Source organism: Amia ocellicauda, chromosome 6, assembly GCF_036373705.1.
Source record: "Amia ocellicauda isolate fAmiCal2 chromosome 6, fAmiCal2.hap1, whole genome shotgun sequence".
Taxonomy (NCBI): domain Eukaryota; kingdom Metazoa; phylum Chordata; class Actinopteri; order Amiiformes; family Amiidae; genus Amia; species Amia ocellicauda.
Window position 1 is genome coordinate 18,770,186 of NC_089855.1, and position 25,578 is coordinate 18,795,763.

General features: G+C 36.7%; 1 protein-coding gene across 1 annotated transcript in view; it reads right to left on the bottom strand.

The window, feature by feature from the left end:
* Window positions 1–25,578, bottom strand: part of man1a2 (mannosidase, alpha, class 1A, member 2) — a 159,102-nt gene that overhangs the window by 27,412 nt on the left and 106,112 nt on the right. Inside the window, exons 7-9 of the mRNA XM_066706520.1 lie at window positions 16,789–16,883; window positions 7,168–7,291; window positions 4,810–4,903 (exon numbers count right to left, since the gene is read on the bottom strand). Of these exons, the coding sequence (XP_066562617.1) occupies window positions 4,810–4,903; window positions 7,168–7,291; window positions 16,789–16,883 (313 nt within the window). The remainder of the gene's footprint in view (window positions 1–4,809; window positions 4,904–7,167; window positions 7,292–16,788; window positions 16,884–25,578) is intronic.

The window sequence follows — 25,578 nt, forward strand, 5'->3', positions numbered from 1 at the left end:
ATATGAAAATTATGATTTCCTTTCTCTTTTTGCAAAGAGTGGATTGACATCACACAATCCCATCAGCCTCTGCACCTAAAAGTCCAACAAAAAGGATGCAAAAGCAATGTCCTGAAGGATCTAGCTACTAAAAAAACCTGTAGATTATTTAATGTGATTAATGCTGCTGAAAACACATCTGCCCCAATAAAATAAAAACTGAAGACTACACTACTGTAAGTATTGCATAGAAGGCTAATAAAGCGAGAAGCCACACCAATAAAAACTGGCACAGTTTAGTAATGAAGTAGGTATGATAGAAGGACAATGCCAATTTAATTAGGGAAAGAATTAGGGCAGAAGGCATCAACGACAGTAATTATTATGCAGGGGTTTTCTTTCCTTCCTGTTTAATGTGTGAAAATGTAGGTCACTCAAATTACTCCTTGTAATATTCTTTTCAGTGGCAAAATCATTCTGTAACAAAGAATGTTTTCAAATTAGGAAAAATCGATCAATTTCAACTGGTTTGAAGAACATAGTCCTGAATCTATGGATAACTTTTTACTTTATTGAAGTTGTGAAATGCTATTAATCTCAAAGACTTGCATCTTTGATTTTGTTACTCTGTTCTGTAATGCTCTATGGCTTGTTTTATCCAACATGTCCTCATTGCTTCTTTATTATGTTAATAATGACTGATGAAAAAGCTCTTGGCAAGTATATGTGTGTGTGTTTTTTTATTGTTTTATTTTTTTTTTAGTTGCCAGGAAAACTGTAATTTAATTTCACAAGCCCACTGTGCATTTCCATAACCATAAATTATCCCTTCTGCGATCATAAATATTCAGTAGTTATATTTTTCCCCCTGTAGCTCAATATAATTTGAAAACAAACCTTAAGGACAGGCTTACATGTAAGCGGCCTATTTTGCGCACGATCACGTTAGAAAGGGGGGGAAAAAGAAACACTTCATCATTTGCAATCTCCTTCTTCACAGCAATGATAAATGACAGATTTGTATCTTTTAAGTCTCCAGTTCTTTCCCTTCAGATAATGCCCATCCTGCATAACTGAAAGCAGAAAAGCCACAGTCTATTACAGAAGCAGATTTAAAAGGAATTAGGATAAGGCTGTGTAATGGAGTAAAGAGGATCGCTCATTGTTGCTTGCAATGATCTGTGGGGGAGGAAGATGACTGGATAAACATCCCAATGCCTTATTGATATACCCAGTTCAGCCAAATGGATACAAACAGATGTTGAAAGTTACAACCGAAAATGAAGAAACATTTGCAATAGCTGTTCCGAGCCCTGAGCAGCATTCAAATCATGAAGATGGTTGTCATAAAAAAAAGCCTCCTTACGCCAAGTGATGGAGAGAGACTTTGGTTTTAGATTACGCTGATCTCCAGCATTCCCAGATTCACCAGATATCCTACATCTATGTCAACTGCTACATCTGCATTAGCAATACAAAACTACAAACCTATGGATGCTGTGTAAAGCTGTAGGACGCATTAAAGGAGTTCTGCCTAGCAAACAGGAGAAATGGGTTTATGAGTCATGCCTTCTTCAGACTCCAATGCCGATGAAACTATGGATTAAACAACCTTTATATCTGCCTCCACCACTCTGTGCTCTGTTACCCAACCCCACATTAAGCTAGGTCTACTGCATTACAGCTTGCCGATGGACCGCTTCAGTTTCATAATCCAGGTTCTACTATTCTTGGGCTTTATCTGATTTGACCTTCTCTCCCAGCCTCTACACACTCATCTCTCCCTCCTTTTTCATCCGGCCCCTGCCTGTGCTTCATCTTTAAGCAGACTGCTCTCCGGGGCAAGAACCTGCTGTGACACAGCCAATTAGGGAATATTGCTTAACCTGTTCTTCCTGTATGAATAAATAAATGCAATTAAAAAATAGAGGCTTCTGAGGAAAGATGCCAAAGCTGCATGGAAAGCAAAGCTAACATTAGTGTTGATTTTGCAAAGGGCACAGCGAAGTCTATCAGCGCATGGTTAATAATGTGCTATAGCTGAAGAACTGGCAATTTACTTAGTGTCTGTATAAAAAAAGTGAACATGTTATTCAGCTTGCTAAAGAGTATGGCATGAGAAGGTTTTACAGTCAATTATTTTCCTCACACACATTCTAGAATTGATAAGAGTTGGGTGAAGAAGTAACACTACTTTTTTAATAGGAAACAAGGACTGTTAGAGGTGGAGCACCAGTAGCTAAAAGTTGTTAAAATAGACATTGCATGCATTACCATATATTTAATTTAATACGCCATTGACTATGATATTTGTCCTAAACATTTTTTTTCAGCATTAACTTTAATTATGGGTCAACAGCCTTGTGGTATTTTAGAATAGGGTCTCATATTGAGGAAAATGTGTCTTTGTGGCTATGAGGAGAACTGTAATGTTGAAACAGATGGTGCGAACACAGTGTATGTGCATGTATTGCTGTGAAGACGACATACTGGATTGAGAGAGACTGATGGATAATTAAGATGAGAGTACTTACAAATAGGTTTGAGAAAATGAAGGTCACTATTTATTCAACATAGATAGACAAAAGCCACAAGGCAGCCAACCCACTATAACATCTGAAACCAACATTTGAGTGTCCTGTAGGGTACATGTATGCCATTTCAAAGAAAGTAGGTCAAACCAGAGTGTCTGATCATCGTAAACGAATCTAAAAACAAGCCTCCGGCCGCAAGTCAGTCCGAGCTCTGCAAGAGTTGACTTGAAATTAGTCAGATGTTAACCATGAGCTGTCCTGGAGCTGAAAGGTCCAATAGTGAGCCAACAGATAGTCAGTGTATTCCCAATGTATAGTAGCATTAACACTGAATTATCTGCATTCATATAGATTTGCAGTGTATGAACACTGACCCACTGACTTGCCTTAGAACATTTCAATGAGGTTGCTGTCAGAGCTGATGAGAATCAAAAGCCTTGTCGCATCTTTACAACTCAGATCACTATCAGTCAAAAGAAAGACAAATAACTGCTGATGTGACCTTGTCAAGCAATAGGCTAAACCTACTGCATGCAGACATTGCTTCTCTGGGAATACAGAGAGAAGACAGCAGAAGTAAACATGTGCTTTACAAACTGAGAGTTGCTAACTAAAAAGGTGAGGAAGGCTAGTGCACATATACTTTATCAGTCAAAGAAGGAGGAGGAGAAATGGAAGAAGAAGAATACATTTTGTTTGAGGAAAGAACTTCAGTACAAAGGAAAGGGGAAAAAAATAATAATCATAAAAGAGCCACCGTCAAACTGTCCCACATCCGCCCATCAGAATCGTTCTACAGTGTCTCACTTATCTGCCACAGTATTTTGCAATTCTAAATAACAAAGATATGTTTAATATGCCACTGAGTGACTTTTCTTTCTGATCATTATTTGGTCTATGTATCAGTCACTCCAATTAACTAATCATTTAATACTGACAACATTAAGGAAATACAAAAAATAATGTTTCATGTGTGGTGTTCTGAAAACACATTTTGTAGACTGGAAATAAAACAAAAAATATCTTCAAAGATCAGTCTTCTAACATAAGGTGTCACTAACCTATCATGAGATCTCAGTTTGCACTGGGTATACAAACAGCAGTGTAAATTAAAGTTTGTCTTAGTCTGAAGTGAGGGAAGAGCAATGTCAGGTAAATATACTTGCTTTGTTGCATGTATGTTGATTACAGGGTTGTTGTTTTTCTTTAGTGCAGATTAATTAAATTTATGTTTTGCAGCACTCTCTTAAAACTGAGTGTCTGGGTGTTTTGCAGTAGTTAATTACTGGTGATTGCCATGATCTCTTCATTTTCAATTGAAAAACTACAATGTACAGTACTGGAAATTGCACAGATAATCTGTTATGCACCGTTAAGCGTTTTGTTCATTAGGGGAACATTAAAGCGTGAAACTGCACTCAATGTTAAAAAACCTGAAAAGCACCTGTGAAATGCTGACAGGTGGAACTGAAGAACTCGTTGTGTCTGGCCACATGTTTACAAAGTACCAGTTCACCAGTCTTCTGGAGTTCATCCTAGTGTTGGAATTGGAGGTGTTCTTCCAAGCTTTTTTCACACTCATTCAATTCTATATGGATGGGATGGGACTTTTCGATATACTGTAATGAATGGTCACAGCTGTGCTTTATCTCACAAAAAGCCTCATACGTCAGCATGATGTCGTGGCAAGAATCTACACTGGCTATAAAATCCCAGCCTAGTTAAAACTTACCTTCAGCAAATAGGATTATTACATATTAAACTCGTGTCCCCACAGAACTCTATTTCACATTGGAGACATAAACATAAATATAGTAGGTGAGTGCTGATTACTTTTAACCAACAAATAAAATAGTTTTTTACAAGACAATTACCCAAAGCACACTGATAACTCTTTTTAGAGTTTAATCAGTTTTAAGTATTCAAAAATTGATTTAATTCTCTGCAATATAAAATTGGGGTGTTCCAAGAAATTTGCACACGACTGTTACGGCAATATTAAAGTCTTGTGAAATAATTTTTGTGACCATGAATACGTGTATACAGTTCATGTCTACATGTGAAATAAAGAAATAGGTCTTTAGTACTGACAGGTTCCTGTATTAGCTAAATTGACCATTTAGCTCCCACAATTTACATTTGCTTTAAAAAACATTTTTTAGTATTAACTCTCACCACCTAGCAAAGTGCTGATCATTTGTTACACCTGTTTCAAAGCATGAAATTATTATAATTTGCATAAAATTGTGGTTGTAATTTCCCTTCACTCACGCACACACAAATTTAAAATACTCACGTTGTCCCCAGCGTCCTGTTCTTGGGTTCAGGTAGTTCGGATAAAGCCCGTTTGGCCTGTCCATTTTCTGCAGCAGCTTTCGAATATGCATAACCTGAAGGGAATCAAAATACCTGATCGTCAAACTACTGCAATGAGAACAGTATATTGAACAAACATATGACAGACAGACAGACAGACAGACAGCCTCAAACCTTCAATTCTGAAAATAATAGGGTCCTCTACAGGTTACAATTAAATGTAATTTGCATTGAAACTGAAACAGAGAGCAACTAAAGAATGCAAGATAATTAATAATATTCACCTTGACCTAGAATTTTAGAATGAGCTCCAATCAATGTTTATTCCAATTGCGGTTATAATTGGATAAGCCACTTGCACTGTCCTATATGCTAGACTATGCCAATCACTGGAGAATGATCAATGTAATATTTTTTATTCAAAGTCATTTGTCAAGCGATTCTGCCTTTAATATGGGGACACAGAAGACTACGAACACTTAAAGAGTGCTGTTGTTCTTGTTGAGAAAATACAAAATATAAAATCAGTAAAAATGCTGTCCTCTAAATTGAAATAAGCATATAGAAGAAACTTGATTCAAACAGTCTCCAGTTAGCTTCTGATCAACTGCTGCTTGCTTCTCACTTGATACACCGATGTAAAAGATGAGACCTTTCTTGCATTATGTCCCTGAGTAGTGAGAAGCACAGTTGCCGTTGGTTTGCCTGGCATGGGCCCAGGAAGTGTGCAAATACTGGCTGAAGTCTCACATCTGTTCAGTACCTAAGCTTGTCAGTAAGAGAGCTTGTTACATTTAGGTCTTGTTGTGAAGCACAGCTGAATGGACATGCAAGAGAGCATTGTTTCATTTATTTTTTTGTTCAGCTTGATGGGAAGTGATCTGCATTACATAAAGTTTCCAAATTGATTCTAATTGCTTGTTTCCTTACTTTGTATTCTGTGTGTATTAAATGCGTGTCGGAATACAGCTGGATATTTATTAACAGTGCCTCCTGTGGAAACTGCAGGATAGCTCATTTCTACATGCTGAACTATATGAAATTTATCTGAAGCACAGCATCAGGACTAAGTCAAAGAGAGCACCTCATTTCAAGGAATTAGCATTTTCGAAATTGTGAAGTAGGTAATGCTCTATTAGCTGCATATTTAATCTCCCAAATTGAAATACTTTTGTCTGATGTGTAATACTGCTTTTTTGTAGTGTGTTAATCATCTTCAATGACCAAGTTCTTTAATTTAAATAAAAATGGTCTGGTCTAATGATTTGTTCCATATTTGTTTAAAAAACTTCTCTGTGTTTCCTATTTTAACTATTATTATTTAAATTTTCCAGACAATCCATCCATGAATAATCTGAAGTGGTTTTGAACACAGATTGAAAAGATGGGTATTGTTTATTTAAAACAATAGTGATAAAAATAAATTAATTATTAAACATTTGGTTTTACAGGTAGGACTTTGGCCAAGGGAGCAGTACAGAAGTCTCTCTGTTTAACAACTATGTGGATCTTACTATCAAATTTGAGTCAACTCACTTACCTTGCATTATGTGATAATGACGGGAAACCATTGTAAATTTTGCATATACTACTACAACTGTAAATTAAATTCCATAGGCATAAGTTATTTTAAATTATGAAAAATCTGTCAGGGATATTTTTGGTGTTCAATTTCAAGGCTAGAGGCTTAAATAAATCAACACCTCATTTTTTTCAGAATGGCAAACCTGTCAAAAACGTTTTCAGAAGTATCCATTCACAATAAATGTATCTCCTGACCTTTTCCTTATAGATATATGTTAGACAAAAGGGGTTCTTGTAATTTTCTGGTCACTTCCATTAGCAAACCAATCATTTTGCTCACTTTACAGAATGCTTCTCTAAGCAGGAAATGTGTGGTACCAAATCCTGGCAAAAGTAATATCCATCTTGAATTATTTCTTTCCAGTAAGGTTTCTCCCTGCTGACCAGGGATGTAAGCACTCAGTTTTTCAAGGAAGGATATCTCAGTCTTCAATTAACATCAAATTCCTTTATGTGTGTTTTTCACTACACAAGATCATAAATTTGATTGATTTATGTATTTCTTAAATACTTCACCAAAGCTTCACTATAAGCTTCAGAATCATGAAAATTCTACATACTTTTAAAGTCTATGGTAACCTTCCAATATTTGTCTGTATGTTTTATTATTTGTTTTTCATATTTCTGTTAGAGCAAACAATTAAATCGTGTCAGATTTGCTCGGTAAGTTGAAACACTATTTGTATTTGTTCGTTTAAATTTCAGAAAGACTGACACTGTTTTTCTGCTACATATGTTAAAGGGTTTCACTCACTTTGTTGTAGTAGACAGGGTCTCCAGTCAGGTAGGTGAGGTGGACGAACTCCAAATGCAGAGTGCCAAACTCGGCCAGGATGCTGCTGCCTGCAGACGCCCAGCCCCAGTTTCGACCCACGCCACTGTAACACAGAGAGAGATCTCCTAAGAACAAATATTGTCTATATATCAATAAGAACTTGACAAAAAATATCATACCGTCTAGCCAAGTATCATTCTAGAAATATACTGACATGCATTTGGTCGGACTTACAAAAAACAACCAAACAAAAAAAACATTAACAGTAAACAATTAAGCCTGTTACTTAATTGAGAAAAGAATTCAATCATTTTCACTATAGACATCCTCTGAAGATTTTCAGTTTACTGCTACGCTTCTCACACCAGCATCTGTGTTTCACAAAGTATGCTAAGAATGGTTTCAAATGCAAGTCCAAGGCTTCTGGCTCTCGGCCTCTCACTCATGCTAAGTAGGATCAGCCATGTGATGAAAGCCTATATTCATCTCAGTTCTCCTATTTCCAGATGCTGTACATTTGTTTCACACACATACCTCTGCCTTTTAAGAGAGTAAATTATGCCAAAAAAACCTAAAACAAAAAAAGAAAAGGTTTGCAGCAGGATTCCTGTAGTGGTTTCACGATAATCTCTTGGAGGTCACAGACAAGCAAATTAGCGCCCACCATTCTTCGGCAGCAGTCAATTTATTTATTTTATCATCGAAAGTGAATTGATTTTGCTGGCCTCTTTATCAACGACTGCAGCGGAAACACCAGTAACATCCCATCTGAATACCCTGTTTACCTAACAAATTTAATAAGGGACTCTCGGTCTCTCATTTCCTTAACAGCCTCCGTGTGTCAAAGGCATATATAATACATTTCAGGATAATCCATTTTGAACATAAAAGTCTATTTTGGAAGGCCCTTTGCCTGCCATGTTAATAAAAGCCATGAATAAAACATCCCTGGAAAGAAGTGTGGACATTATTTTAAAAGCATGGTAAATAAATGAATGGTCAGCGGATATATTTGAAAAATATATAAATCAGAAAAAAGGGAGAATATAATTTCAAGATCAAAAAACAACCCTGGGGATTTTCAAAGCCATTTTCTGCAAAACTAAATTTGCTGTAGACTGCCAAAAATCATGAGGTTAAAAGTTTGAAGATACAATCTCTGACCCAAGTTGTGTTTCAGAAAAAAGTTAAGTCACCAGGTCACCAACATTACATAGAGGGTTAAAAAATTGAATTGTACAAAATGACAGGACTCTTAAATTCCAAGAGAATGTTCACTGGAAATTTTAAAAGCATTTCAGCCAGCACGGGCAATCAGACACTACATATGCAAATGCAATCTGGAGATGGAATGAAAAAAACGTGTTGGTGGCTACAGGGAAGAAGATGATGGCAATTACATGAAAACACACTTGAATGAGGCTGCCTTCTTGTCTGGAGAACAGCCTTTCTTAGTTTGATCTTAAAGCACTTCTTCAAAAGAGGGCCTACAACGATTACTTATCAGCCATTTGCAATGCCACACACAAATCTCCGTCGCACGGCCTATTCCAGACATGTACCCTGTTGTCTTGAATAAGGATCAAAATTAATCAGACACTCAATCACAGAAAGAACAGTTTTTCCACTTGTATAGCATTTCTCCAACTCAAAGCTTAAACAACACTGCAAAACTTGTGACAAGGATTTGTGTAACACGTTTTACATGCAGGTTTAATTGATCTTATAAAAATATATCACAAAATTATATCACATGATTCATGTATGACATGCTGCTCTTCAAAAAATAGATTAGCTTTTATATTAATCAACAACAACAAAAACAGGAGAAAGGAGGAAAAAAAACTGAAATAATTTGCATTTCAATGATACAACATTGAAACCCAATCTACCATTAATGCTACCCAAAGACAACACAATTGAACTGCTGCTTCGCATTAATGAATTCTCTAAAGACTGCTCTGTGTCCCACCTGCTGGGCCCCAATATGACATTATGTTTTAGAGTGCCTTACCACATTTACCTTTCTAAAGTAGCTGGATGTACCCCTCTAATGAGCAAATCATTACAATTCCTCATATCCTGCAATTGATCATCTTACTTTGACTAAAGCTGACAGTATACTGTCATCATTACTCCTGTTAGCACATCTCCAGTTGAGACATATTGATGCATTAAAGGGTTCTGATATGCATTTTTTAACAGTTGTAGCACAGATTGCACTCAATTTCATTACAAAATGGGTCAGTTAGAAATGTCCTTGCTTCCTGGAAGGATATATTTCTAGCTTGCAGTTTCCTGCAGAAAATAGCACTCAAAAACAGAATACCGGGAGGAAATAAGTAAGTGACTCAAAACTCAGTGTATAAAAATCTAAAACCTCAGGTAACCCATGAAAAACAACAGAATAACAGAATCTGTTCATGCTGAACTCTGATATTGAACTGCAGTGCATAAATGGGAGATATTCACATGCAAAAATATAAACCCTAACCCTAAGCTTGGACCAAAATATAATGCTAATTGAATTTACATCCTAAGCATCACTCAGTCTGCAGTCAGTGTAAAGGAAGCTGTTTATGTATGATCTAATATTTGAGTAATACATATTGGGAGGAATAATAATAATAATAATAATAATAATAATAACTAGTCACGAGAGATATGGGGAGGAGGGGGGGTGTTTAAAATAGGGCTATAGCACAATTATTGACCTGTTATATTATACAACATTAAAAAGTGTATACATATTTTATTAAACTTGTATTAATCAAAATTTGAAATACATCTTTTACTTTGTACTTTATATAATGTGAAGTGCTTTGAAATGGATCCGCCTGTCTATTACAGCTGTGTACATCAATGCAGAAAATGTGCTTTTCAACAGGACTGTTTGTGTTGCATTTAGCAAACTGGCAGTGTCTTGATTCCGTGTGACCATGGGTAGCTGGATGAAGGGCGAGGGGAACCTTTAGTCCTGTATAAATGCTGAATTGTAGTGCCAGCAGCAGTCTAAACTCGACACCAGCAACCCAGCTAACACACAACGTTGTGGCAACATTGTGCATTAGCTAGGAATTAAGCCTGCCGCCAGCCCAAAACCAATACAAAATATTTAATTCAAAAGGAAAGATATAAACTCGCTGAGCCGATCAGAGGACAGGCAGATGAGCTAGAACACCTGCGATTCTCCAATTGTTTATCTAAATGTGCGCATATACATGAACAAGAAAAAAAACATTAAAATTAACTTTGCAAAATAAACTGTGTAAACTGGAGTATACATCGGTATGCACATATGTAAGCAGACATAATATTACAGACAAAATATGCAACAAAAGCGCTTTGAAATGGCTCCATTACAGCTGCTTATCAATACAGAAAACGTGGTTTTCAACACCACAGTGCCTTACACTAATACAAAACGATTCGCATTCATGATCAAACAGGTGACTGATCAAGGCATTGATCCAGAGACCTGGGTTTGCAATGTGATCAAGATTGAATTCCACAGGAAAGTTAGAAACTTGCTGAGCCGATCAGGAAAGGCAGAGGAGAGCTATATCAGGTGCAAGGCTGCTAATAATAATAATAATAATAATAATAATAATAATAATAATAATAATAATAATAATAATAATAATAGCTATATGAATAATTTGTAGAAAATCACTTGTTTCAGGAATCAACACGATTATAGCTCGTTTACAGCTAAAATGGCATATATGTATTTAATAAAAATGTTAATTAACATATAGGCCTAAGAACAGATAAGCAGCAGGAATTCACATATGCAGAGATACTTTTAAATTGCAAAAGCTGCACAAAAAGCAGCTATTCTCAGTTCTGGTTTTAAACTGTTTTAAATGTTATTGTCTGCTCCTTTTATCTGACCTACTTATTAATTGTATTCTATTGTGTGAATAAACTGCTCTTTGGGGCATCTTTCTGAATTACACATCAATATTCTTCTGTGTGGGGTGGTTTCAGTATTTGTTAAATACTCTATTTCCTTATATACAACATCGCTGTGTCAAAATTTAAAATAATAATAATAATACAAAAAAAATGAGATACATAAAATATGACATAAATAAATAGATGAATAAAAAAATAATAATACGGAAGCATATTGCTGCCACCGGAAAAAAAAATATTTTTATTTTTTATTTAAAAAAATTAGGCATGTTGTTGCCATGAAAAAAAAAACAGACAGAACTGAATAGGAAGGATATAAACTATTACTTGTGTGAGACATTGTAACACACTCCTTCAGGATCCAGAATGTGAAGACAACGTCTGGTGGCTTGAGTTTCCACTAAGCCCTGTTGAATGCATTTAAGGTACACCATTTTATACCCATGTAGCTTCCCGTGTTTAGCTATTTCTGCCATCACAAACAATGTTACTTCAAGTAAAGCTGACATGTTTTTCTATTAAAACCCTTCTGAAAGTTATCATACTGAACACAGTTCTGTTTACATGACTCAAACATTGTAATATATCTTTATGCTTAAGACCAAAGTTAAAGTAAAAGTGGACAATGTCTGATACACTTGCAATTACTGTTTATCTAGTGAAACGGGGATCATATGGTATATGAGCATGTTACAAGAGACTCAACCACTCATCAAAAAAGTCAGTACAGTGTTAAGTCATGTTGTGAAACCAGGTTTTTCAGTGTAGTGGGCTTAATACTCTACTGAGCTGGAGTGGCCTAGCTGCGGTTCCTGTGGTGCGCAGTTCAAATCCAGAGCAGTATATTTTGTGGCAGCATTTTGTTTTTGTTTCATGACAACACAACACAATGAAATATATCAGGCTTTTAATTAAAGAGATGCATTTTTAGAACAATTCGGTGGAGCAATATAGTTTTTTTTGTATTTTTGCACTTTGTTTACACTTATGTTGTAAGTCGCCCTGGATAAGGGCATCTGCCAAGAAATAAAAATAATAATAATAATAATAATAATAATAATAATAATAATAATAATAATAATAATAATAATTCCTATCCAGTTCTGTCAAATCGCGAGGTTACCCACAAGAACTATAAATGGTCTTGTAATACAATGTATTTATTTGTTTCGTGGCAACAACAGGCCCCCCCATTCCGACTACAACTGCTGGTCTAAAAGTCTGTGTGCAATTTCTAACTGAATATGCAATTTGCTGATGAATATGCAAATTGGTGATGAACTGACACTGGTGTCGAAATGTGCGTGATGAAAAGTGCGTGACGAGAAGATCCCACACAGATTAGGCACACAATCAGCCTAACACCTAAATAATATTCACATTCTTTATGGTGACACAGGCAGAAATAACACTGACATTTTTCCATTACACAATTACAGTGTCAGTTGGAGATTGCAGGGCCTCATGGGCAGAACACTATCAAACGGATGCTTGGTTTGCTCCACATATCCATCAAACTTTGCCATCCAATCAAAGAAGTATTACAGGAGGAAATAAATAACAATGACAAGCGACAAATCACTTTCAGTGTGATGCGTTTCATTATTTATTGAGAACTTAATCTACATGTTTCATAGAAGAAAAAAATAAAACAATTGAAATGCTCTCTGCTTTCAAGCTCCATTCCCATCCCTGCTAAATGAAAGAATAATAGAGCTCTTCTGTCTGTATCTCTCAGTAGTCAGAGATGATATTTCCTGAAAAATAAAACCACAGAGCAACAGGACCTGCTCCCTTCTGAGTAATACTGGGCAGTGGGAGCTTTCCCCTATTCATTGCCATTCATCTATTTCTATACAGAATTTGTACACACTACTCCACTACTTCTCTGGCTCACAATCTTGGCTCGCATCCAATTCAAGACTTGGACTCTCACCTACCGTTGTCTCGACCAGACTGCATCGAGCTTCCTTCACACCCTCGTCTCTCCTTACACTCCCTACAGACCTCTGTGGTCCTCCTGCGCCAGAAGACTAACTTTACCCCCTATCCTCTCCCCTTCCTCCAGAGCCCGTTCCTAAGTGGTGGAACAACCTTCCCACTGAGGTCAGGACAGCAAAGTCCCTGCCCGCCTTGTGGCGATTACTCAAGACACATCTGTTCAGACTGTACCTGTAGCAGCAGCCTTTTCTACTGGATTATTCAGCACTCTTGCTATTTTGCACTTTATTTACCTATGCTTCCTGATGTATTTAGTATTGATCTAAATTTGCCTGCCTCGAACACTGACCTTATTTTAATGAAGTGACCAGCTATATGCCAAAACAAAACTGAAAGAGGGCAAAAAAGACATAATATGGGATGTAATTAGTTGTTTTACAGGGAGTCACTGACAGTCCAACTTCTCACAACCACAGCACGCTGGGGATTTGTTTCTACTGATTAGCCTACTATTTGATGATGACTATTTAGGGATCAAATGACTGTGAAAGTCTTTGTCCTTGTAAAACAATTTTTTTTTTTGTTCAAATGTTATTTTTCTAACCCTCTGAGAGCAACAAACAATTTATTAAAAGAAACACTTTAATGTAGACCTAAATCCAATTAGCAATTCCTCTTGTCTGCACTTTCTAAATTTTATCTGATTATGCTGCCCACTGCTCTCTGTCTAGACAGGAATAAATTACAGTCCTCCCTTTTACAGAGACATTTCAGATAACTCCTTTGTAACAATTAGGTGGCCTGGGAAACTCAAGACGTGAATGGGGAATTGGTATTACCAACACATTACTAGTCCAGCAGGAAACTGAGATGTGAACATCTTTCCCCAGGTATAGTCAGCCATCGCTGCTTCATTTGTACATATATAAAAAAGGGGTTTCTCCCCACCAGTAATTTCTCCAGAACCACTTCATTTCTGTTCTTTCAAATACAGTACATCTCAGCTAAAATACAGTTGTAAAAGTATGAAAGAGAAATTACATAACTAAGAGAAAAACGATGTGAAATGCATTTCTTTCTGAGGACAATAATGAGAATTATAATTGTGTTACAACAATTCAGACCAGACAAGCGAAACTACTGGAAAATGAATTAACGCAATTTGACACTGGAGACAAAACATAAAAAGAAAATAGGCAGCTCTTGACACAAATGGGTTTGTGCGTGCCTATGTATGGAACAGACTGATAAATCCAGTTGTGGATGCTGAGTCACTGGGGGAGTCGGTAGGATCTTGATAGGGTCCTTTGATCATAATAGTACTAATACAAGATGATGGGCCAAACAGCCCTTTCATCTGTGATCTTTCTTATGTCTTATGTACAAAATGCAAATAACCCTGGTAACCCTATACAAAATTGATTAACACAATGCATTATCATATTCATATACAGGAATTAGCAAGGAACACTAGACAACCAACTCAACGGACAGAGAGAAGCTGCAGATCGAAGCAAGTGCAAACATCTTAGGGAGGCCTTCAGCAAGCAGTGGATCAATACAGGCTGATGGTGATGACACATACACACATTTATACCTCAATAAACGAATCCTCTGTGAATGACGCCACATGAGCAATATTTTTTTTGGTTGTATGTTTAGTCCAGAAAAAAAATCTGATAACCGAAGAAGACTTGTAAATCAATCTGCCCGTCCCCTTTCTCATTACTCAAGATCTTTGTTATGGAACATTTATTTCATTGTGGTTTTGGCAGTGATAAAGTACTTTTATTACCTGCATTATTCCATCCAAATGAGCTTACTGGGCAAAAAGTGAAAATTTCACTCATCTCTTTGGAATCAAAATTGCGGATGTTAAGGTCAGATGGGAAGCCAAACTGAAAGTGAAGCTTCGGTGCCCCCATCTACCTTATTTCTACTGGTATATGTCATTCCACCATATAGTGTTCTTTTCATAATTTTGTCCACTTTCCTCACAAGGTTGCTGCTCTTAAGTAGTGCTTCTTGCCACGTTCTGCAAATTTTTATTTTTATTTACTGATTAAATAAATAATCTTTAATTAAATATAGCATACAGTATACACTCACCTAAAGGATTATTAGGAACACCATACTAATACTGTGTTTGACCCCCTTTCGCCTTCAGAACTGCCTTAATTCTACGTGGCATTGATTCAACAAGGTGCTGAAAGCATTCTTTAGAAATGTTGGCCCATATTGATAGGATAGCATCTTGCAGTTGATGGACATTTGTGGGATGCACATCCAGGGCACGAAACTCCCGTTCCACCACATCCCAAAGATGCTCTATTGGGTTGAGATCTGGTGACTGTGGGGGCCAGTTTAGTACAGTGAACTCATTGTCATGTTCAAGAAACCAATTTGAAATGATTCGATCTTTGTGACATGGTGCATTATCCTGCTGGAAGTAGCCATCAGAGGATGGGTACATGGTGGTCATAAAGGGATGGACATGGTCAGAAACAATGCTCAGGTAGGCCGTGGCATTTAAACGATGCCCAATTGGCACTAAGGGGCCTAAAGTGTGCCAAGAAAACATCCCCCACACCATTACACCACCACCACCAGCCTGCACAGTGGTAACAAGGCATGATGGATCCATGTTCTCATTCTGTTTACGCCAAATTCTGACTCTACCATCTGAATGTCTCAACAGAAATCGAGACTCATCAGACCAGGCAACATTTTTCCAGTCTTCAACTGTCCAATTTTGGTGGGCTTGTGCAAATTGTAGCCTCTTTTTCCTATTTGTAGTGGAGATGAGTGGTACCCGCTGGGGTCTTCTGCTGTTGTAGCCCGTCCGCCTCAAGGTTGTACGTGTTGTGGCTTCACAAATGCTTTGCTGCATACCTCGGTTGTAACGAGTGGTTATTTCAGTCAAAGTTGCTCTTCTATCAGCTTGAATCAGTCGGCCCATTCTCCTCTGACCTCTAGCATCAACAAGGCATTTTCGCCCACAGGACTGCCGCATACTGGATGTTTTTCCCTTTTCACACCATTCTTTGTAAACCCTAGAAATGGTTGTGCGTGAAAATCCCAGTAACTGAGCAGATTGTGAAATACTCAGACCGGCCCGTCTGGCACCAACAACCATGCCACTCTCAAAATTGCTTAAATCACCTTTCTTTCCCATTCAGACATTCAGTTTGGAGTTCAGGAGATTGTCTTGACCAGGACCACACCCCTAAATGCATTGAAGCAACTGCCATGTGATTGGTTGGTTAGATAATTGCATTAATGAGAAATTGAACAGGTGTTCCTAATAATCCTTTAGGTGAGTGTATGTATACATGCATAAATATATATTTGAAATCCTGTCAATCCATGTCCATCCGGTCTTTTTTTCTTAATTTTTGTAGATGTTTTAAAATATTAGATCATCAGTCTTCTCTTCCACTACTGCCTGTTTGAATTAATCCATTAATTAATAAATATAAAATCCTGTAAATCTCTGTGAGGTCTTTTTTTTTTTTCTAGATGTTTTTAAATGCTAGATCAGTCTTTTCTACAACTACAGGGTGTTTGAGAAATAGTGCATCTACCACTGGGGTCAGCCCCCTGCACACCACCCCCACAGAACCCACATATGCTACATCTGAGATGTGAACACCCAAAAATGTTGGCCACCAGCCACCACTGGTCACAACTGTCATGAGACGGCAGAGCTGAGAGGAAGTCTGGGAGGGGGAGAAACCTCACCTCTTCAGGTTGACCATTGCCCAAGGGATGCCAGTCGGGGTGTTAAACGCTGGCAGCAGCTTCTCCGCCAGCTGGACGGCTTTGATTTTGAAGACCTACAAGGAAACAAAGAAGTAACAGGGTTATGAATAAGCAGGTAAACCCAGAATACAGTAAAAGGCAAGATGTTCAGTTGGGTGCTTTCTAGAACTGGTGTTTTATGTATTTTCTTAGAAGTAAAACATTCTGCTTAGAGAGTCTCTTCTCTCCATTGTGGTGACATCATCATTAAATATTCACCAGTCATTGTAGAGATTAAGCGTAATGTACCTCTTGCTAACAAGAGTGAAATTTAGAAGATCTCTAAACCCTTTTAACATTGACATTGATATCAGTCTTTTTTTTTTTTTAGGAAAATTACATTCTCTAGGCCAAATAATTAAAAATACATATACTCTTTTTATGAGTAAAAAAATTACAATAAATAAAAGCATTACATGAATTATTAACTGAAGTTGTGACCTGACTGCATGTCCAATAGCATATCCAGGTAACATAAGCAAAGCTGATGAATAGCAAATATAGTCTGAGAACGTTATGACATGTAAGTGCCGTAAAAAAGGTAATAGACTATATCACCAAACATAAACCTTTATACTTGTTTCTATTATATTTCTGAAACAGTTTAATTTTTACGTACATTCCCAGGCAATTCTGTTTCTGTATAAATGCAGAGTCAGACCAAACGGTGGCATCCTCTGTGTTGTAAGACCAAAGCAAAAGTGTTGTAAGAGTAAAGAGCATAATTTATGTTGTTGTTTTATGTCCTGAACAGCTGGAAAGAATTTATCCTATTTTCCCAATTTCTGTTTCCTTAGAAATGTATTATTTGGCCAGTATTAGAGTCCCCCAGTGGTGCACAAAGACCCCTGTCAGCTCTGCAGCCCGTTTACAGTCGTAATCCTATGACATCTGGTCACAATTAAGGTGCAGCAATGTAAAATGAGATTAATTCAGTATTCAGATGGCATCTGTAATTTTATAGCACAGAGACACCAGTGGTATTATTCCATTTCTAGTAGTTCACGTTTTCCAGATACCTTTAAAGGAAGCTCTGGGATTTCTAAGTAGGCTAATACCCATGTTTACAGTGTGCAATGTAGCATGTCTAATAACTGTTGCCAAACCACAAGGACACACATTTTATTTATTTTCTGTGAGAGTGGGGAACACGAAAAAATAGACACATGCTGTCATTCGAGAAATAAATAACGCATTAAAATACGTTTCAGCAGGATAAACATTTAAAGTTATTTAGTGAGTTAAGTTTTGCTGTGAGCAATCTGTGCCTTGGCCTCTGTTTGGATTATACAGTAATTCCTAGATAGCTGTTTAAATGTATTTCCATCTGTAATCTTCTTTAGAAAATGTATCAGTGCCTTAGAGATACATCCTATTATTACACATATGTGGAAATAATATGCATCCCTAGGGTGTTCTGAACTCATATGGAGTAAATTTTATTCTATATTGCAGTCTCTTTTATGGTTATTATGCATATTCACATATATTTAGATTAAAGGGTAATCAAAAATAGTAAGTAATAGTACTTCACACAAATGGAAATGTCCAGAGAAAAAAAACAATCACATATAAAAGTGTTTAAAAAATAATTAAGAAATATGGGCTTCTTAGTGATCCTTCTGAAATACTGATGAAAGTAAAACACTTCCCATTTAAGTATAGCCAAACTATACTCTCAAACACTCAGTTGTTTCCAGATGCTCAACAGCACCCAAAAGCTCCTGATCTTTGGACTTCTGAATCTAAATCAAGTTCATGCTCAAGTCGAGTGATTGTAGTCCATAATTATAATTATTCACAGCTATTACCAGGTGAACCCTGGGGTGTGCTATGTACAGCCATCCTTCACCTAGATGTGCCTCGGTATCAAGAGCTTGTTAAAATCTTGTTCCAGGCAAGATAAATGTTCAGAATGCACTCATTTCAGGCAAAAAGGATTAAAGAGCAATGTTTCTTTCATTTGTTGTCTAAGATACAAGGTGTCTAAGCAAAATCCAATAAAAAACACTGTAGTGACAGGCAAGTAAACTGTAAAAGTGTTTTGGAGTCGATGGGCATAGACAGTATGGGCTTGTTGTCAAATGCTTCACTGCAGGCTACCAGGTACAGACCTGCATGAGAAATTGCAGGGAAGTACTTTACATTTTAGCCAGATAAATCAGTTGCTGCATCCATATGGCTTTAGCACTAAACTTACCACATATATAAAATGTTATTTAGCACTTGCCTGAAGCTCTGGCAAGTAAACAGGAGTTCATAACAACATCTGGCAAGGCTAGTTCATACTGCTCATTGTCTCTGTTCTGCGCTTTGTCTGACCAACCTCTCAAGCAAAGTTAGGCTTGGGCTGGTGTCGACAATTTCAAACCGTGACACTAAAATAATCGCAGTTTATGGTATAACTGGGTAATCATAATTAAATCACCATACCATAAAAAATGTGAATTGCAAGTCATGTTTTCAAATAAAACATTAGCAATGTAAGGAAGCAGAAGACAAAAAACATTTGTTAAGACTTAAGTGCTATATATCAGTATATTATAATTTTGCACTAAAAATAACAATCTTAAAATGTAACTATATAGTATAAAGTATATACACAAACACACAAAATGAGTATTCAAATGTACCTTAAAATATGTCAAATTAAAAAAAAAATCTGAAAATTATTTGTCACATTTAAATACCATAGATGAGTATTGACATGGAAAAGTGGATTGTTTCCCCTCTTTTTTCTAATAGTTTTTTTAAAGGCATACTTATCAAAACAAATAATTGTTATTTAAAAAAGTGTATCTGTTGACATAATGTGGTGTTCGGTTTAACTAAAATGGGGGGTCAGGTATTAAAACCACATTGCAATACAAAGACATCCAAAAACTGCCACTGCTAAAAGACATACAATTTATTAGCATACTGAGACTGTTCCTCAGCAAACAGGAAAGTGCAATATCTCCAGCCCATGTTTCTATGCCTGTACAGATTTTAATATTCTGAAATGATAGCAATACAGTTTTAAGGGCTCAATGTTCTTTGAAGGCCTTCTTCTGAGTATAGTTAACTCAGCAAAACGTTATCACGCATGACAGCAGGCAGATAGATTTTCTACAGAACAACAGAAAAAGTGAAAAAGCTTGGAAACATCTCCCCAAAATAGACAGAAAACATCTGAGGAATCTACAAAACAGGTAGAATCAAAGTTTATATCCGTTGCAGTGAACCCTTAAGGCAGTTTGTAAGAAAAACAATCTAAAAATCTTATATTGAGTATCTGGACAGACATCTTCCAGAAAGCAGATCATCAGAAATTGAAATCCATATTGTACAGCAGGACAAAGACAAAGTAACCCTTTAATTGAACATTTGTCCAGGGGCTAGATTAAAAAGAAAAATATCTATAATCCATCTACCTTCTTTAAATAGCATAGTTTGAAGCACACATGATGCTGTCACTGACTGCGCAGTCTACTTAATGGAAAGTGGAGCTACATCTAATAAAGTGGCAATAATACTAATTTTACAGTGATTAAAGTAGTTTTAGTACATGTTTGCAAAAGCCAACCATGTCTATAATTCTGATGAGCACATCACCCTGATCAGTACCCCATGAAAAGTATCTATGTGTTCACATAGGACTCCATTTATTTTGGGTAGCTATTAATTCGGGGGCAACATAATGACAGCATACTGAAAAAACAAATGGCTGTAAGAGTAGGAATATTTCTAATAGAGGCAATTAAATTAGTCGCTGTCAATGTAGAAGAGCATCTTAATTTTCTGATGTAATGAAAAACAATGGAACACTCCTACAGATGATTAGATGCCATAAATCTGTGTTTAACTATGCCCATTGCAGTATAATGCTAAAGGCAGCACATAATTTAAAATAATGAATCACCTAGCTCCTGTTACTTAAATGAATGCAGAACCGTTCATTCCCACAGCACTCATTCCCACCCCAACTGCACTGCATTACCCCCGGTCTCCAGTGTCTACGAGCACCACTACTGCAAAATGATGAATGAAAAAGCAGAGCTATAAAAACATCTAGAAATACGGCTCTCGAGTCAGACCCTGCTAAACTGTTCCAACCGGGATGACAGCAACCTAATTCTGCATTTTGTACCACGCAGAAGATTAGATGACAGTTCGGTACTGGCAATTACCTCTAATGTAACCCAGCTTTAATGGATTACTGCAGCGGCACGGAGAACAACACAACACAGAGATTTCAGTCATTGACAGTGCTCCGTGTTTCAGCAGGCGCAGCACAGAGGTCTGCAGGCTTAATATGATATATAAACAAGAATATAACAGGAATCTCTCACAATATATAACTAACAGGAATTAAAATCAAAAGTTACACAAATTAATAAGCAGAAGTTAAGTGCAATTAAGGTATATTATGCACACCACAGCTTCTATATAAAATGCTTAAATATTAAATCTGCCACTTAATATACAGTGGCAGATTGTATATTAAATCTGATTTATCTACTGTGTATGGAAATTCTATTCAGCATATGCCTTTTTTTAAAACACTAAAGAGCTGTGTTAAATATCTGAAACAGGAGTAATATCACTTCATAGCATTAATGCATCTTAATTCTGATGAAGGCTTTTCAGATCCAACATATTACAATATTCAGGAAGTTTAATATTTACAGGTTGTTGAAATATTCATCATTTTCCAAACACTCATATTTAGTTTACTTTCAAATTCAGATATGTTTCACCATGTGTAAGTGACAAGGATAAATTCCACTTACATAACATACAAGCCCACATTTCCTAGGTTGATATACTGTGCTGTATTAGAGTGACTAAAGGCACTATGCTTTGAAAAGACAGAAGGCGTACAAACTTTTGTCAAGGACTCCATGTATGTTCATTCAACACCAATAAAGAACCAATTGTGTCCAGGCATGCCTGTTAATAAACCTTTCGACTTCAAACTGCTATTCGAGTTTGAAACACTCTGATAAGAGAATATTAAATTCAAAGACTAAAGCTAATGACACGTCCCTTTTAGAATGGAAAAGATAACACCACTACAGACGCATCAAGTCCACCATTAAGTCATGCAGGCAATCAACACCGACGGTTTTCTCTAGGATTTGGAAATGAAACCCCATCAGCGGTCAGCAAGGGGAAGTTCAAAAGCCAGAGCACATCGGCAGTGAATGACCAATCTGACACAGCTCATTACAATTTGTGAGAAGAAGAAATGTTGGATTGTAAAGGGACAAAAACCCCATTGCTCATCAAGGAAAACAAAACAGGCCCTTGTTCCTTAGAAATTCTCAGTGGTTGCAATATACCTATTGTACACCTGTATCATCTGTCTTCAAAAACAAAATGTATTTTACAGTATATTATAACTTAGCAATTAGGATAAAAATCAAGAGTGCATGTGATAAAGTAGTCACATTTATATATTGGTCTATGTTCATGTGCAGAGCTGTGGTTTATCTTTGCGGAAGACTCATTTAAATGGCCTAGTTCAGTGCATTAAAATGCAGGTCAGTCCCTTCATGGTTTGACCCTTCTGTGTTTTTGAAGAGTTCAGTCACAATGCAAAATACAACTGTAAATTACTGTTAGCTCAAAAAGCGAAAATAAATTAAAAGTTGTAATCTGAGACAGCAACTAAACAGCTGTACGGGTCACTGGAAGAAACACTTTTAAAGCTACGTGTACAATAATATAACAGCATCACCCTTTTGTGATTTTGTGATTATTAACGGTGTCGTATAACACGTATGTTGTCTAAAATGTAAAAACGGTCATGTCAGTTTAGAACATTTACAGTCCTGAGTTGCCAGACCCTTCATAGACTGATTGTTGAATACAGTGCAAGTAGCAGAATTAAATACATCGAAATACAATCGAAAATATCTATACAAAAGTTGAAAAGCTTGATTTAAATGATTTATATCTAGCTTCATCATGTACAGACATCTACAACAAAGCAGTTCCTCAAGCTTTGATATTTTAGCTAAGGGGGACAACACATGCTTTAACACCACAATGGTGATATCAATCACATATAAAAGGCATTCCTGCAACTGGAGGCTGTGGTTACCTTGCCTGCAGATGCATATTAGTGGGGACAGTGTCCAGGGATCTCCCAACCTGTTCAATATTTAAGGTGACATGTTTTAGAATGAGTTTATCCTCCGAATTATACTGTTATTACTGAGCTCCTGCAGTGACAATACTGTGATGTCAGTGATATAAATGAGATAAGACAAACGCACAAAGGAGCTGCTTATAAGGGAGGATTGCAAAGGTAAACAACATCAATCAACCTGTTATTTCTTCTTTGAATATTTAATAACACTGGTGTTTGGCTAGAAACACATGGTATTGGAGTATTCTGGATAGGGCAGAAAATAAATCAGCACAATACAGTTCCAGGGTTGAAGATAAACCCACGTTCCAGGACACCCAATAGCTGTGCCATAACATTTTCATGCAGCAGCAGATTTCGATTTCGAATTCAGGACTGTGGACGCGAAGGGCAGCCTGCGTGGCTATCTCCTCAAATCAAATTAAGTGCCTGGAACCGTATCTAGCTACTTGTGATGCTTGACTGCAACTTAATTTCTTCTTAAACCTCTTTGCATTTTAGTTCAACATTAAAAAGGGAAGTCTCTAATATTGCCTTTGCTTTTGCCTAAATGTGCCCACCCAAGTAAAAATTGCCTGGAATTCCTAAGCTGATAAGTTTATATTTGTGGATTGTAATTTACAGCCTTTTATTATGGTAATTGCAAGCGTCTTTAAAATAACCAGGGAATATAAATTGGAAGCACAAGCAAATTAACTTTAAAACTACAAAAAGCTTATACAGTTTACCTAAAATAGTAATGGCAAGATTTTTTTCTAATAAAAAGCAAAATTTTATTTTTATTTTTGAATTTGGTGGGTGGAAAATATGGATAGACTGTCTCCATTCCAACCCCCTCAATAACAAAGGCTGGTATAACCAAGCCATACGTTGTTGTGAATGACAGCAGTGATTCTCCTACAATATATCTATCGTAGGTTATTGTTCCTTTCTTTCCTCAAAATTAACATTGTAGCTCTGCAGTCACCCCTTAAGGTAAATTGTTTTCCTTTGAGCACAGGATTGGTATCATTACGAACTAAAGAGCTCGGTTGAAAGGAATCTCAGAGGGCCATATGGCTCCACAGCAGTGGTCCAGAGGAAGCTAGTTTGAGTACTGCTATCGCTTTTGAGAAGCCCCCTCAGGTTTCCACTCCTCCTGGAAGAGTACACAAGCATGGAGGAACGCCAACAGGGAACATGTGTACTGAGTAACAAAAACAAAATCACAAGGTATACTGGTGACACACATACTTTGCCACCTTTGAAAGACATTTCATTGCCGAAAGATTCAGATATGGAGAAGAAAGATAAGTGTGCAGGTAAGCCAAGTGTTAATGCTCAAAAGAAAGTGTTGTTCAGCACCGGACTGTGCAGCACTGGCAACACCGATTTTGTCTTTCCACTGAACTGTAAGTATTCTCCTTTCATACCCACATAAAGGCTGAAAAGTGCAAACTGAACAGAGAACCAGCCGAACCAAAATAACACCACACCTGTGTACAAAATTCTTACACTGAACCACTTAATGTAATGCAACCAGGCTCGATCTGGTTGTGTTTTAGTCTTTGCCTCATCACGGTGGAAATTGATAGGTTTGATGGGCTGATGTCAAGCAGTGATTTTAGATCAGAATTACTTTTATTAAATATGAGCTTATAAAAACTAAATTCTAATTTCTGTAAGTAAATTATTTTTTCTTCTGTGCAAAACAAGAAGAATAGGATATGAACCTGAACCAAATATTTGTGTTCATTCCACATATTCATGTCACTCATTAGAGCTCACTGACAGTGGTATTTTCAGAAGCTGAAAAGCAGTCATTTTTTTCTAACTCTTCACTATGGTTGTTTGTTCTAACATATTAAATTTGTCTTTATAGTCCAATAAGCAAAGTCTTCTGTGTTTATACAGATCTGTATTGGCTTCATCTAGATAGCATCAATTTCTGTCCTTCTCTGCACAACATAATTCTGTTTGGCTTCTGGAAAAATTGGAAGTTCACAAAAATAAAAGTTTTAATCAGATTATGTTGCTGTGTCTGAGAGACGCTGTGTTTGGGCAGTCAAGCCGGTGTACTGTAATCACCAAAATTAATAAAGTGGCAGTGACAGGTTTTCTTTAGGAAAGCACCATAACAAGGACAACTGTCACACATATTTGTTTTAGGAACGCATTATCACTCCCTGCGGTCCCAGTACGCATTACAATAATTTGTAGGATTTTTAAAAGGAAGGTCTTGGAACACAAAACAATTGATCTTATGTTATCAATTTTGTAAAACATCAGGCACATTATGAGATGATCAAGTTGTGCCCATTTTCTCTCTCTGTTCCTTATTCAGCCTTAGAAGCTCAATACATTTCAATATTTGAAAGGGGGGGGAAATAAGAGAGACAAAAGTTTATCTCTCACAACAAAAACTAGCAGAGATAATATTCCAATTTAAAATGTTAGATATTGTTAGACATTAGATATTATGGGTCTACCTCTGTGGCATCATAGCTGGAAAATCCACATTCAAATTCCTATATCCTGTTGATTTAAATTACATTCTGCCACTTGGGATTCTATTGTAAATTATTTTATAATTGTATAACAGAAAAGTCTCTTTA